Genomic DNA, 15,175 nt, shown 5'->3' on the forward strand with positions numbered 1-15,175 from the left:
CTGCTACCAGCTCAAGGCGGTGTGCGGATATTTACGTAGACTCTCTTCGTATGTATAGTTTTATTAGTAATTAATATCTGTGTTACATTTAGTGCTAATGTATTTTGTGGAAAAATAAACACTTCCCAACCATGTTTGTGCGCAACGCATTTAGTGGAAAATAAACACTCTCCACGTGTCGGTGCCGAATGTGTCGTCAGGCGTGCTGCAGAAGAGTCGGTACGATTGTGAAGCAGCGTGCACTTGTTTCCCGCGACGTGGTGGTGCAGAGAGAGTGGCAACTCACTTGCTCGCTCTCCGTTTTGCAGACGCACGAAGAAGGGCAGTACGTGACGTCATTCAGGGTACCTGCCTTCCCACACACTGCTACCGTAGACTCCCACTGATTCCCATTGCCACACGTCGCATCCTCAGAACACCATGAATCCCTCAATACGGCTCTACTGTACTTGGGTATGGCTGTCATTTAATATTTTGTTTTAACCCACTTCGTTTAACAATAAACATTAATTTCATATCATTAAAACACTGTTTTTAATAATTTGCTGTTTTTCCATCACTTGCAACGCAGAAACTATTAGTTCTAGGGAAAACTGCATAGAAACTTTCTTGATGGAAATTTAATGTAGTTCAGTTCTTTACTAAGAAACATTTTCGCTGGCAGTTGCGGTTTTCGAATTATTCAAGCCAAGCGTATAAATGTGACGTTCAAACATCCCTCTCACCCAACGCTCACACCCCATAGGTGGAGATTTTCAGTTTGTTATTCATGGCATTCCCCCATACCACTGTCCAAAAATTTGCGACTACACAAATTTTCCCCCTTTTTCGCCCTTTTATGGTCTTCGTTGGCTGGACTACTATAAACAACTGCAACATCTGAGGAGAGCCGTGTGTTACAATAAAGGGGAGGTTTACAATCTTTGGTCCGAAAAAACATTGTTCTTTGAGAATTTTTTTCTCGGGATGTGTTATAGATATCAATGTCAAATTTTGTCAAAATGTTTATTGATATTTCCTCTAGAAACTGGAATTTTTTCGACTGTAAATGTCGAAGAGCAAAGGAGGAAGAGCCGTCGGAATAAAACAAAATTTCGATGTAGACGTCCACGCGCGGTATGTCACAGGTCATCCGGCTCGTCTGAAATCAAAATTGAGTTGACATTAGCGAAGTATATAAGACTCTTTAGGAGTTGTACCTCGTTTAAATTATTTGGACCATAGGAAACAAAACGGCGGTAATTCGAAAAAATAGGGTTTTTCTCGTCGATTTTTCAACTTCGTCGGCCAAGTAAAAATAGTTGTAGTTGATGGATAGGAATAAAAGTGGTACAACTCCTATACAATTTAGTTGTCAACGTCGGAAACAAAGAACCATGCCAATCGGTTCAGTAGATTTGAAGTTACCATACCGCGCGATTAAAAAAAAAAAAAAGTCATTTCGAGAAAAACGCGTTTGAAGCTTTGACTACATATAAATGCAATGTTATGCAACGTACGTTCAATCTGCTATTCCGGGTCCATAAACTAGTTCTTCCTCTTCCTCATAGAGAGCATTCTGCTCGATCTGGGCCATCCTCCACTGCTACAGAGTCGCTCGTACGGCCGGTGACAAGCGGTTTTCGTTTCGGCCGCTTGAATCCAATGGTCGTCCGAATGCTTGGCGAACTGCGTCGAATAGAGTCCCAGGGTGACGTCCATCGTTGTCATGGTCTTCAGAGTTGCTGAATACCCTTCGTTATCGCTGCCCACTGCCAGGAAAGTCGCAGTCTCCACAGTCTTCGCACCAGAATGCAAATGCTTTGGAGCTAACTTCCAAACACACGCGTTGAAACTTTCATTTGAATTTTGTGTGTTTCCTCCCAAGCACCGGTACAATAACTTGTCCTCCGAAAGAAAAAAAAACTGGTGCGTGAAAAAGGCCGATTTCAGGCAGGTTAATTTTTTTGGTCAACCGCGAATAACAAACATTTACGTTCCGTATTCGAAAAACCGTTTCAGGGGTGGATCCGAAGCACTTTTATGGATCCAAAAATGGAATTTTAAAAAATCGATTTTTTGAACCAAAAGATAGTAAACCTCGCCGTAATGTCGTCGGCAATCTAAGTATCGTGCAACATGAACAGCAAGGGTTCAGACACCTACCCTGCAGCACGCCTCAGGCTACTTCTACATTTATTAATGACTAGCAGAGAAACACTGCGTTGCCCAGGTATTTACTTTCGGCAGTACCATCAAGCCCGAATAACGCAGCATCTGGCCTTGTTCTTAATGTTCATGACGTTATACCTTCTGGACCATACGTCCTACTATGATACAATTTTCTACGTACATTGAGTGGCGAACGTGGATACTAACTGCAATATGTGTTGTAGTTAGTAACAACGAAGTAATAAATTTAAAGTCATGTACAATACGGCATTTTAAACACATTTCACTGTTGATGTCAGACCAGCTGAACCACGTTTTGTACAATGACATGATATTGCACGTACGTTCAGCAACATATGTGGATACTCGAGATTTATTGCAAGTACAATCACTAGCAAAAAAGTAGTAAATTTAAACGTCATGCATGATGCGACAGTTTTTCACGCATCTCATTGTTTCAAGACATCATATCTCCAGAACTTTGTGTCGTACAATGACATTATGTTGCAGTTACGTTCAGTGGTTTATGTGCACACTGCCTACAAAATTTGACGCGAATACAGTTGGTAGTAAAGGCGTAATATGCTATAACGTCATGCCTCATGCAGTACTTTTACAGCGGATAAGTTGTGAAAGATAAAATCTTTTTCCTTTCACAATTTTGTATGGGCTGACAACGAGAAAAAAAATCGTAAGGGTTTTCAAATATGTGTAAAGTTTGTTGCAAGTAACTAACTGGTCTCATTCTCAAATACTGTATCAATAAAGTCTGGGAATTCAAGCTTCGCTGGTTACACTTCTTTTTCACCCCACCCCACTTAATAGGTTGGGTGTGCTTACCCCCACAGCGACTGTCGCCTGACATTAAGAGATATGTTATGTGTACTAAGTTTGGTTGAAATCGGTCCAGTGGTTTAGCAGGAAATGTGGAACATACACATACAAACACACACACACAAACATCTATTTATCCACTCAAGATAACATTCTCCGTCCTCCCTAACTGGAAATCAGCATCCGGTTACAAATTTAGCTCAATATCCCATATGCTCGTAGTTTCGATAGTAAGTGTAGCTGTGGCACTGAGTCGAATGTTTTCTGGAAGTCAAGAAATACTACACTTACCTGACTGCCTTGAGCCAAGGCTTTCTAGTTGCCATGTGAGAAAAGAACGAGTTCACATGATCGTTTTTTTGGAACGTATACCGGTTGGCGTGGAGGAAGTCGTTAATATTAATTCAAAGTCACGAACACACCATGATCAGTTGCCTGCATGAGAGATGTAACAGAAGGTCGAAGGTACTTCACAAAAAAATCATTCTATCATTCAAAACAAGTACATCTTCAGTAGGATGACAAGCCGCATTTTCCACTTAATAATGTACTCTAAATAAATATATGCGTTGTAATAATAACAGAATGCTCCAGGACTTTTTTTTTTTTGTTTTTTCAAAAATCGGTAAATTCTGCTCTAATAATTCTCCAGCCGGACAGCCTCTGATAAGCGGGAACTTGCTGTTTCACAGACTAATGTCCTTCGTGTGGAGGAAATCCGATTTGAGGACGAGAGGAGCCAATAGGAATTGTGGAAGCAGTAAGGTCTCTGGACATGTTGCTGTACGTGTGGAATTAATTTACACGCACTGAAAATAATTGTAAAATTCCTCTCTTACATATGTATTCAGGCGTCTTTGCCTAGTTGTAGAAGGTTTTCGCGACCTGTAATTTTGATGATATGGATTTCCTATTTACCCTAACTTGGAGGGAACAGGTTAAATTCTTTCTTCAGCAGTAAAAAAGAAAGTCATGCTTATAAGACAATAAGAAATAAAAGGAGTCTGTTAATGTCTTTAGCAGTGGTAACAAACATTGCCTGCTAAAGAAAGTCAAGAAACCCACAATACATTGTCGAATGTCAATTAAACTTCGACCGCGTATACACCACCGTTGGATATGTAAATGATTTGAGTTGCATTTCCTGTGACAAGTAGAATGGCACTAGAGTGCATTATTGGTGTTCGTGTTTAGTGTTGTTACCGGGGCTGGTAAGGTATTTAAAAGGCTTGAACAGCGTCAGATGCTGAGTGATTACTAGGAAGGACACAGAGATATCGAGTACTCTTGTGAGACAGTGTTATCAGGACCTGACTGACTCTGAAATAATTTTTTTGTTGCGGGTCTCCATTTGGTCGGCTCATCTAATCTTGTAACATCTAGATTCCTGGGAAGGCAACAATGACCCGATGCTGGGGTTCATGGGAACGTGAGGGCAACCGTTCCCGTAGTCACTGTTAGACGAGCACAAGCACATCGTAAACTTTTCGCCAACTAAACGAGAACAAAGAAAGGACTCGCTGGAACATTTTGTGTCACCCGGAAAACTTGTCGGAGGCTAGCAGTTCTGGTCTAGAAAGTTGCTGTCCCATGCACGGAATGTCATTAACACCTAAACAGAAACGGATGAGTTTGGAGTCTTGAATTGACCACGAAGCGTAGATTACCGATGAATGTTTCACATTATGTTGAGCGATAAATCGTGGTTCTGGACTACGTCAGACGACCATACCGAGTACTCTTGTGAGACAGCATTTCCAGGACCTGTCAGAGTTTGAGAGGAGCTTCATTGTAGGTTTCCGTTTGATGGCCCTCGGCGAAAATGGCGGCAACCTGTGGTAAGATCCTAATCTTCTATTGTTTTTGGAGAAGCATATCGGTGTTGCTCCTGTCGTCCTGGTGCTTAGAACCATCGGCAGTAACTTCATGTCGCGGCTGATAGTGATTGAGGGAGTTGACTGTGCAACGAATATGTTACGGACATCCTGCTTCCTCGTATTTTGCCTCTTGGGCGACAGTGTAGTAGTGCCGTTTGTCAACAGGATAATGGTCGTCCGGGCATGGCAGTGCCTCTACGGAGTGTCTGTGGTGTAAGTATATTTCATATAGGACGTTCTTGGGCTTTACGTTATTGGTTCTTACACATATGAACCATAATTGGTTTATTACCAAATGAATAATTATGGGCTTCACTACCTTTACCCTTCTATTCTCCTTTTTTCTCCTCAGATGAAGTATCCGATCTATTATTGTATTTTTTCGTATACACTTTCAATTATTGCATTCGGTTTTACATAGAACTCTCTGCCCCTCTTCTCTTTATAATTTCCAGTTATCATTTCGGTGTCAGTTTGTTCATTTATCTCTCTGAATGCTACTGACACCACTACCGTTATACCACATCACTACCGAGCGAGGTGGTGCAGTGGTTAGCACGACGGTTCAAGCGCGCGTCCGACCATTCGAATTTAGGTTTTCCGTTCAAAAATGGATCTGAGCGCTATGGAACTTAACGTCTGAGTCATCAGTCGCCTAGAACTTAGAACTACTTAAACCTAACTAACCAAAGGATATCACACACATCCATGCCCGAGGCAGGATTAGAACCTGCGACAGTAGCGGTCGGTCTGTTCCAGACTGAAGCGCTTAGAACCGCTCGGCCACTCCGGCCGGCTAGGTTTTCCGTGATTTAGCCGGCCGCGGTGGTCTCGCGGTTCTAGGCGCGCAGTCCAGAACCGTGCGACTGCTACGGTCGCAGGTTCGAACCCTGCCTCGGGCATGGATGTGTGTGATGTCCTTAGGTTAGTTAGGTTTAAGTAGTTCTAAGTTCTAGGGGACTGATGACCACAGCTGTTAAGTCCCATAGTGCTCAGAGCCGTTTTTTCCGTGATTTCCTTAAATCGTTTCAGGGAAATTCCGGGAAGGTTCCTTTGAATAACACGTTCGACTTACTTCCCCATCCTTCCCTATTCTGAAGGGGACCCTCCCCCACATCAATCAACCAACCAACTACCACACCGGGGACGGCGCTCCTACCCGAGTCCAGGAAGCAGCTTATTAGCGCTCTCGGCTAACCTAGCGGGTCAAACAAAATCTTTTATGGTATCAGTATCTTATTTTGAAAGTTTTTGTAGCACCTTCACTATCTTTACTCATAAAGATTATTGTGCGATATGGTTGTGCGCTCATGATCTTGTATTTCGTTTGGCAGACGTTCTGATGGTGGGTGACGCCCAAAAGCTGTGCCTGAAGCACTCAAACGTATTTTGTTGAACAACAAGTTATTTCCCCGTTTCAAGCGACCCTCTCCAGTGATATAAGAAATGCTCTCGACATTCTTGCCGCTCAGCACAGTGATACTCCCTTTCCGTGCTCAGACGTTATCGACATTGGTGACGAGTATGCCTGTCCTCACGTTCGCATGCAGTCCTACATAGAGTCATTGTCACATCTTAATGCGCTGCAAACATGAATATTGCACGAATTCACCTTCCACTCAAATGGAGACCACAATGAGACCACTTGCAAGCTCCGCCAGGAGCTGACGACACTGTGTCACACGAGTACGCGGCACCTCCGTGTCCTCACGGTAATCACTCAACGTCTGACGCAGATTATTGCAGTTTTAACAATTTGCATATGCGGTAATGTTGAGTACGATCTGATCCCCCACCATACAATTACTGATTCATATCAATTATTTAGACTCTGTATGTCCTGATTTTCGCAACATATTCTTCGTCTTTCTTAATGGAACACTCAGCAAACAGCGTGGAAACTTCAGAAATGTTGATTGATCAAAATGATTGGTACTTTGCTGGTAAAATTCTTCTGCGTTGCTTCTAGTGGTTCACATCTAGGGGGTATTCTTTCTCGCTTTTCTGTAGAACATCGTTCCTGTGAAACACAACTAGCTATTGACAAGGGATTTCAGATCGATTCCGTATTTCTGTATTTCCGGAAGGCTTTTGAAACTGTACCGCATAAGCGGCTCGTAGTGAAATTGCGTGCTTATGCAATATCGTCTCAATTGTGTGACTCGATTTGTGACTTTCTTTTCAGAGAGGTCACAGTTCGTAGTAAGTGACGGAAAGTCAGCGAGTAAAACAGAAGTGATTTCTGGCGTTCCCCAAGGTAGTGTTAAAGGCCCTTTGCTGTTCCTTATCTATATAAACCATTCTGGAGACAATCTGAGAAGCCGTCTTCGGTTGTTTGCAGACGACACTGTCGTTTATCGACTAATAAAGTCATCATAAGTTCAAAATGTTGTGTCGGTAGCTGGGCCGACACCGTGAAGTTTAGATGGCTGAAAAGGAATGCTAGACTAACGCTGTAGCCGATAGGGCACGCAAGGCTAAAGCAGACGGGCGTGAAGTCTGGAACATGAGAACTTATAAATGAATAAGAAGAAAAGTATGTAGATGCTTATTACTTATCTTTTTATTAGTCCTTGGAATACATCTCTCTTGAATACTCGTAAGCTATAGGCACTGATACAAATGGCGCCTTGCTAGTTCGTTGCCATTAACTTAGCTGATGGCTATTCTGTCTCTCTCGGCTAATGAGAGAGAAAGGCTTCGTACAACTGGGCGGTAGCTAGGTTCTCGTACAACTGGGCGGTAGCTAGGTTCTCGTACAACTGGGGCGAGTGCTCTCTCGTATCACGAGACCTGCCTTGGTGGTGGCGCTAGGTCTGCGAATACTCAGTGGCGACACGCGGGTCCGACATGTACTAAATGGACCGCGGCCGATTTAAGCTACCACCTAGCAAGTGTGGTGTCTGGCGGTGACACCACATTCCTCCCCCGCAAATCGGCGAACGGTCGTGTGATAAGGCTTCCGCCCGCCGTGGGGAGGACCACATGTTGACGTATGCGATGAGGTGGGGAGCCTAACAACAGGCGAGGCTGTGCCACCCGCACCCGGCCATCCGGTCCGAGGGGAGCTAGGAAACGCCTGAAAAACTAGTCCAGGGTGCACGTCAACATGCGGTGTATGCGCCCGTAAAGAGACAGGAGGTACCGAAGGGTCGACCTCCATTGCGTCGGGGTAGCCGACGCGCGATGACGTCATGTGGTCCGGAGCGGGCGGGAGTTCCATGGCGGAGGACAGCTGGTCACGGGAAGCGATCGGCGGCGCGTGACCCTGGGAGGCGCTTGGCGGCTGCAGCGAAGCCTCTAATGCGGGCGACGCCGGCGGGAGAACAGGCGGCGGCGGCGGCGGCTGCTGCTGCTGCGGCGGCGCGTCGCCATGGGGCAAAATGGAAGGCATCGTCGGTAACACCTGGGGATGAGGCGAGCCAGTAGATGGGTCCCCAGGGCGCTGACCGGACGGCACCGTCGCTGAAAGCAGACGGGGAGCGGCAGAACCCGAGCGACGACAGAGGCGCAGCTGATTGAGATGCCGACGCACCTCACCAGAGGCCCCCAAAACCAAATACATCGCGCGGCCGAGGCAGCGAAGAATGCGCCCTGCGAGCCAACGCCGTGAACCTCGATAGTTGCGATAAAATACAACGTCGCCTGGAGCAAAAGCAGGAGTCTGCCGCTGCACAGGAACCTGATGCGGCGGATGCAGCAAAGACAGCAAGGTGCGATGAGGACGACCGTGGAGCAACTCAGCCGGCGAGCGACCATCTCGGGGCTGAGAGTGATACGAAGACAAAAAGAGCAACAATGCGTCCTCCCGAGAATGCGACTCTTTCAATTTCAACATCTGTGACTTGAAAGTCCGGACCAATCGTTCAGCGGCACCGTTGGACTGAGGCGAAAACGGCGCGGAAGTCAGATGTTGAATACCATTGGCCTGGCAGAATGACTGAAATTCTGCGGACATGAATTGTGGGCCATTGTCGGAAACAATAGTCTGCGGAAGACCTTCAATGCAAAAGATAGCAGACAACGCTTGGATGGTGGCGGAGGACGTCGTGGAAGACATCCGGACAACAAAAGGAAAATTACTGAAGGCGTCGACCAGAACCAACCATCGAGCATTCCAGAATGGACCAGCAAAATCAATGGGCAAGCGTTGCCAAGGGGAAGTGGCTTTCGGCCATGCAAAGACTTTCCGCGGCGGTGCGGATTGTTGTTCGGCACACGCCGGGCACGAAGAACACATATTCGTAATCGCAGCATCGATTCCGAACCAAGTACAGTGCTGACGAGCAAGTTGTTTCGTCCGCACTATACCCCAATGTCCTTGGTGAAGAAGCCGTAAAACAGAGGACTGTAACGAACGTGGGACCACGACTCTGGACTGATCATTATCAGAACGCAACAACAAAACACCACGACGAACAAAAAGTCTGTCCTTGTGAGCAAAAAATCGGCGAACCAACGGATCCTCGATCCGAGACTTTGACAAAGGCCATTGCGTAGCAACAAAACGTAAAACAGTAGCAAGGACAGGGTCAGCAGCTGTGGCTGTAGCGACACGACGAAAATCAATCGGAAACGATTCGACCACTTCATCGGTTTCCGAATCAATGAACATGCAAGCAAGTTCGGAAGAATCGAATGCTTTATCCTCAGCAACAGGCAAACGGGACAACGCATCGGCGTTTCCGTGCTTAGCAGTGGACCGATACAAGATATCGTAGCGGTACTGCGAGAGGAAAATAGACCAGCGAATGAATTTCTGCGCTGTACGTGGAGGTACAGGCTTGGTCGGATGAAAAAGCGATGTCAAAGGTTTGTGGTCTGTGATGATGGTAAAGTGACGACCATACAAGAAATCATGGAACTTAGTAACACCAAACACGAGAGCCAAAGCTTCTTTCTCTATCTGTGAATAATTTCTTTGCGCAGACGAGAGCAATTTGGACGCAAAGGCAATAGGGCGATCATGGGAGCCAACTTTGTGCGCAAGCACAGCACCGATCCCGAAATCCGAGGCATCTACCATCAACAAAAGGGGTTTCTGGGGATCGAATGGCGTAAGGCAAGTATTAGAAAGCAACGCCGATTTCAACTGGCGAAAGGCGCGTTCACATTCCGGCGTCCAGACGAACGGAACACCTTTACGGCGTAAGCGATGAAGCGGAGCTGAAATGGAAGAGGCATTGCGCACATATTTATTGTAATAATTAATTTTACCCAACACACTCTGTAGCTGTTTCACATTTTGAGGGGAAGGCAATTCTTGTATGGCACGGAGGTGCTCTGGACTCGGATGTATGCCTTGGGCATTAATGACATGTCCCAGGTATGGTAAGTCACGAGCAAAAAACACACATTTGTCCTTCCTCAAGCGAAGACCATTTTGCCGCAAGACCTGAAATAATGTTCGTAAATTCGCAAGATGATCTTCTGTCTGTCCGGAGATCACTATATCGTCCAGATAGTTTGCTGCAGTAGGGACCGACGCACAAATAGTTTGTAAATATTGCTGAAACAAGGCAGGGGCGGATGCACACCCGAATGGCAGTCTTTTGAAGCGGTACAATCCAAGATGCGTGTTAACCACCAATACGCGCTGGGATTCGTCGTCCACCGGTATTTGCAAGTACGCATCGGCTAGGTCCAACTTTGAAAAATATTTTCCCGGGCACAGTTTAGCAAAAAGATCTTCCGGGCGGGGCAAAGGAAAAGTAGCAGTCACTAGCTGTGGATTCACTGTGGCCTTGAAGTCCACGCAAAGTCTCAATTTTCCGGAAGGTTTTGGCAAAATGACTAAGGGTGAGGCCCAGAGAGAAGCTTGCACACGTTCAATTACACCCTGTGATTCGAGATCGTGTAACGTTCTTGCGACCTCATCACGCAATGCGTGGGGAACATTGCGCGCCCTGAAAAATTTCGGTTGCGCGTTTACCTTCAGTTCTAAATGTGCTTCATAGTTTTTAGCGCAACCTAAGCCCGGCGCAAAAATGTCTGCAAATTCGTCACAGAGCCGAGAAACACTGTCTGTAGGCACAGTCTGATTCATTGATAGGACCTGATTTACAATAGACATGTTAAACAACTGAAATAAATCTAGACCAAACAAGTTCACTGGCGTAGAAGAACGAAGAACGTAAAATGACACAAGTTTTGTTTGTCCCTGGTATGTCGCAAGAAGGCTGCACTGTCCTAACACAGGAATTTTCTGTCCGGAATATGTAGTGAGCTTAACATTTGCGGAACGCAACGGAGGTTTGCCCAGTTGTTTGTACGTGTCGTGATTGAGCAATGAAACTGCAGCTCCGGTATCGAGCTGGAATGGTATCACTTGGCCTTCAAAGTCTAAGTCCACAAAAAGTTTATTGTCCTGCTGACGACAAGAGCGACTGTTGTGTGCAATTGGAACAGACACTGGTACAGAATCACTTGCTAATTGACGTGATTTCCGGCGACGTCGACGCACAGTTTTTGTGGGACGATCACTGTTACTGTTAGAGAAAGTGTCACTGGACGAAGCGGAATTAACGACATGAATGTCCATAGGCGAAGGTCCACGAGCCTGAGTGTCCTTGGTTCGATTCCGGCGCGAAGCAAAGGGCCTGGAATGATCGTGATTGTCTGATCTGAGCTTTTTCTGGCAAACACTTTGAACATGTCCTTTCTTATTGCAGAAAAAGCAAATAGCTTGGCGTGACGGGCAATGTTCACGCGAATGTCTAGTAGCACACCGCGGGCATGATTTCACTGCATTTGTGGGCTGGCGCGGCACACCTGGCTTAGCACGCGGCGGTCGCTGTGTCGACGTGCGCAAGGCCCGGTTACCGGGCCGCGCAGCGCGTCCAGCGGGCCGGTTAATGTTACACACGGCTGGCGAAGTTTCAAAAGATTCCTGAGCACAGTCAAGTGTGTCCTGTCTATCCAATATGTCTATCACTTGTTGAAGGGAGGGATTAACTAGTTTCAAAATTTGCTCCCGTATACGAACATCAGAAACGTTCTGTGCAATTGCATCACGCACCATTGTATCTGAATAAGAAAGACCACAGTCACATTCAAAGGCACAGTCCCTAGTAAGTCCTTGCAATGTTGCTACCCACTCCCTATTAGTTTGACCGGCCGTACGTTTTGTACGAAAAAACGTATACCGTTTTGCAACCACATTAACTGTTTCTTTGAAATAGGCATCTAATGCAGACAAAATTTCCTCGTATGACAGAGTTGCTACGTCTCGTCGGGGAAACAATTTCACTATCACACGGTATGTGGACACACCGACACAAGAAAGCAAAAACGGCTGCCGCTCATTACCTTGAATTCTGTAGGCAGCAAGGTGGAAGTTGAACTGGCGAGACCACTCTTGCCACGTCTCATCGGCTGCCACGTATGGTCGAAAGGGAGGTGCAACAGCGTTTAGAGGCAGCGGTAGCGAAGAAGCGGCGGCGGCCGCATCGGTTTGAATGGTACGTTGACCCTGGACGAGCTGTCCAAGGGCATCCAGTAACGCCTGCGTCTGCTGATTCTGCAAGCGATAAAATTCGGACAGTACATCTGGAGAATGTGGCGAAGCCATGACACAATTAAATGTAAGCAATCAGAACACTTTAAATCGTCGCCAATGTTGCAAACGAATTAATACAAACTCTTTTGCTCGTCGCCAATAAATGTTGTGTCGGTAGCTGGGCCGACACCGTGAAGTTTAGATGGCTGAAAAGGAATGCTAGACTAACGCTGTAGCCGATAGGGCACGCAAGGCTAAAGCAGACGGGCGTGAAGTCTGGAACATGAGAACTTATAAATGAATAAGAAGAAAAGTATGTAGATGCTTATTACTTATCTTTTTATTAGTCCTTGGAATACATCTCTCTTGAATACTCGTAAGCTATAGGCACTGATACAAATGGCGCCTTGCTAGTTCGTTGCCATTAACTTAGCTGATGGCTATTCTGTCTCTCTCGGCTAATGAGAGAGAAAGGCTTCGTACAACTGGGCGGTAGCTAGGTTCTCGTACAACTGGGGCGAGTGCTCTCTCGTATCACGAGACCTGCCTTGGTGGTGGCGCTAGGTCTGCGAATACTCAGTGGCGACACGCGGGTCCGACATGTACTAAATGGACCGCGGCCGATTTAAGCTACCACCTAGCAAGTGTGGTGTCTGGCGGTGACACCACACAAAACAAATTGCAAAATGGTTTAGAAAAGATATCTGAATGGTGCGAAAAGTGCCAGTTGACCCTAAGTAACGAAAAGTGTGAGGTCATCCACATGAGTGCTAAAAGGAACTCGTTAAACTTCGGTTACACGATAAATCAGTCTAATCTGAAGGCCGTAAATTCAACTAAATGCATCCACCCTCCGTCGTATGGAATCCCTGATGCGTGATGCAGCCCTGGAGAATAGCGTATTGTATCACAGCCGTCCACAATACAAGCACGAAGAGTCTCTACATTTGGTACCGGGGTTGCGTAGACAAGAGCTTTCAAATGCCCCCATAAATGACGTTGGAATGAAGCCTTATCCGTAAAGAGAACATTTGCACTGAAATGAGGATTCACACATTGTTGGATGAACCATTCGCAGAAGTGTACCCATGGAGGCCAATCAGCTGCTGATAGTGCCTGCAGACGCTGTACATGGTACGGAAACAACTGGTTCTCCAGTAGCACTCTCCATACAGTGACGTGGTCAACGTTACCTTGTACAGCAGCAACTTCTCTGACGCTGACATTAGGGTTATCGTCAACTGCACGAAGAATTGCCTCGTCCATTGCAGGTGTCCTCGTCGTTCTAGGTATTCCCCAGTCGCGAGTCATAGGCTGGAATGTTCCGTGCTCCATAAGACGCCGATCAATTGCTTCGAACGTCTTCCTGTCGGGACACCTTCGTTCTGGAAATCTGTCTCGATACAAACGTACCGCGCCACGGCTATTGCCCCGTGCTAATCCATACATCAAATGGGCATCTGCCAACTCCGCATTTGTGAACATTGCACTGACTGCAAAACCACATTCGTGATGAACACTAACCTGTTGATGCTACGTACTGATGTGCTTGACGCTAGTACTGTAGAGCAATAAGTCGCATGTCAACACAAGCACCGAAGTCAACATTACCTTCTACACCTACATCTACATCTACATTTATACTCCGCAAGCCGCCCAACGGTGTGTGGCGGAGGGCACTTTACGTGCCACTGTCATTACCTCCCTTTCCTGTTCCAGTCGCGTATGGTTCGCGGGAAGAACGACTGTCTGAAAGCCTCCGTGCGCGCTCTAATCTCTCTAATTTTACATTCGTGATCTCCTCGGGAGGTATAAGTAGGGGGAAGCAATATATTCGATACCTCATCCAGCTCTCGAAACCTGGCGAGCAAGCTACACCGCGATGCAGAGCGCCTCTCTTGCAGAATCTGCCACTTGAGTTTATTAAACATCTCCGTAACGCTATCACGGTTACCAAATAACGCTGTGACGAAACGCGCCGCTCTTCTTTGGATCTTCTCTATCTCCTCCGTCAGACCGATCTGGTACGGATCCCACACTGATGAGCAATACTCCTTCAATTGGGCCAACTGGCGGTGAATCGAGGAAGTACAGTACATACTGACGAAACTAAAATGAACTCTAACATGGAAATTAAGCGTTTCCGGACACATGTCCACATAACATCTTTTCTTTATTTGTGTGTGAGGAATGTTTCCTGAAAGATTGGCCGTACCTTTTTGTAACACCCAGTATACGTGTTCATTCTGCCCGCGTGCTATACGAGATTGGAATAATAGAGAATTGTGAAGGTGGCTCGATGAACCATGTGCCAGGCACTTGAATGTGATTTGCAGAGTATCCAGGTAGATGTAGATGTAGATGTAGACATGCTGGCATGTTTCGGTAGTTACGTTTTGTAACGATGATTTACCATTGGTTTAGCACTGATGGTATTGCTCGTGAGAACATATGCTTGTGACGCTATTATTTCTGTTAATAGAAACAAATTTTTTATGTTATGAGTATCTTATTTTGAAATTTTTTGTAGCACCTTTAATATCTTTACTGTTAATGATTATTGTGCGATATGGTTGTGCGCTCATGATTTTGTATTTTGTTGAACAACAAGTTGTCTCCCAGTTTCAAGCGACCCTCCCCAGTGATATAAGAAATGATCTCGACGTTCTTGGCGCACAGTACTGTGATACTCCCTTGTCGTGCTCAGAGGTGATCGACTGGAACATTGGCGATGTGTATGCCTACCTTCACGTTCGCATGCAGTCCAACATCGAGCCATTGTCACATCTTAATGCGCTGCAAGCCTGAATATTGC

At 46.0% G+C, this 15,175-nt stretch overlaps 1 protein-coding gene across 1 annotated transcript in view; it reads left to right on the top strand.

The window, feature by feature from the left end:
- The first annotated feature begins 368 nt into the window (after positions 1-368).
- The window catches only part of LOC124795514 (ctenidin-3-like), a 29,710-nt gene continuing 14,903 nt past the window's right edge, over positions 369-15,175 (top strand). Inside the window, exon 1 of the mRNA XM_047259577.1 lies at positions 369-453. Coding sequence (XP_047115533.1) covers positions 421-453 — 33 coding nt within the window. The 5' untranslated portion in view covers positions 369-420. The remainder of the gene's footprint in view (positions 454-15,175) is intronic.

This window comes from Schistocerca piceifrons, chromosome 4 (genome assembly GCF_021461385.2).
Source record: "Schistocerca piceifrons isolate TAMUIC-IGC-003096 chromosome 4, iqSchPice1.1, whole genome shotgun sequence".
Taxonomy (NCBI): domain Eukaryota; kingdom Metazoa; phylum Arthropoda; class Insecta; order Orthoptera; family Acrididae; genus Schistocerca; species Schistocerca piceifrons.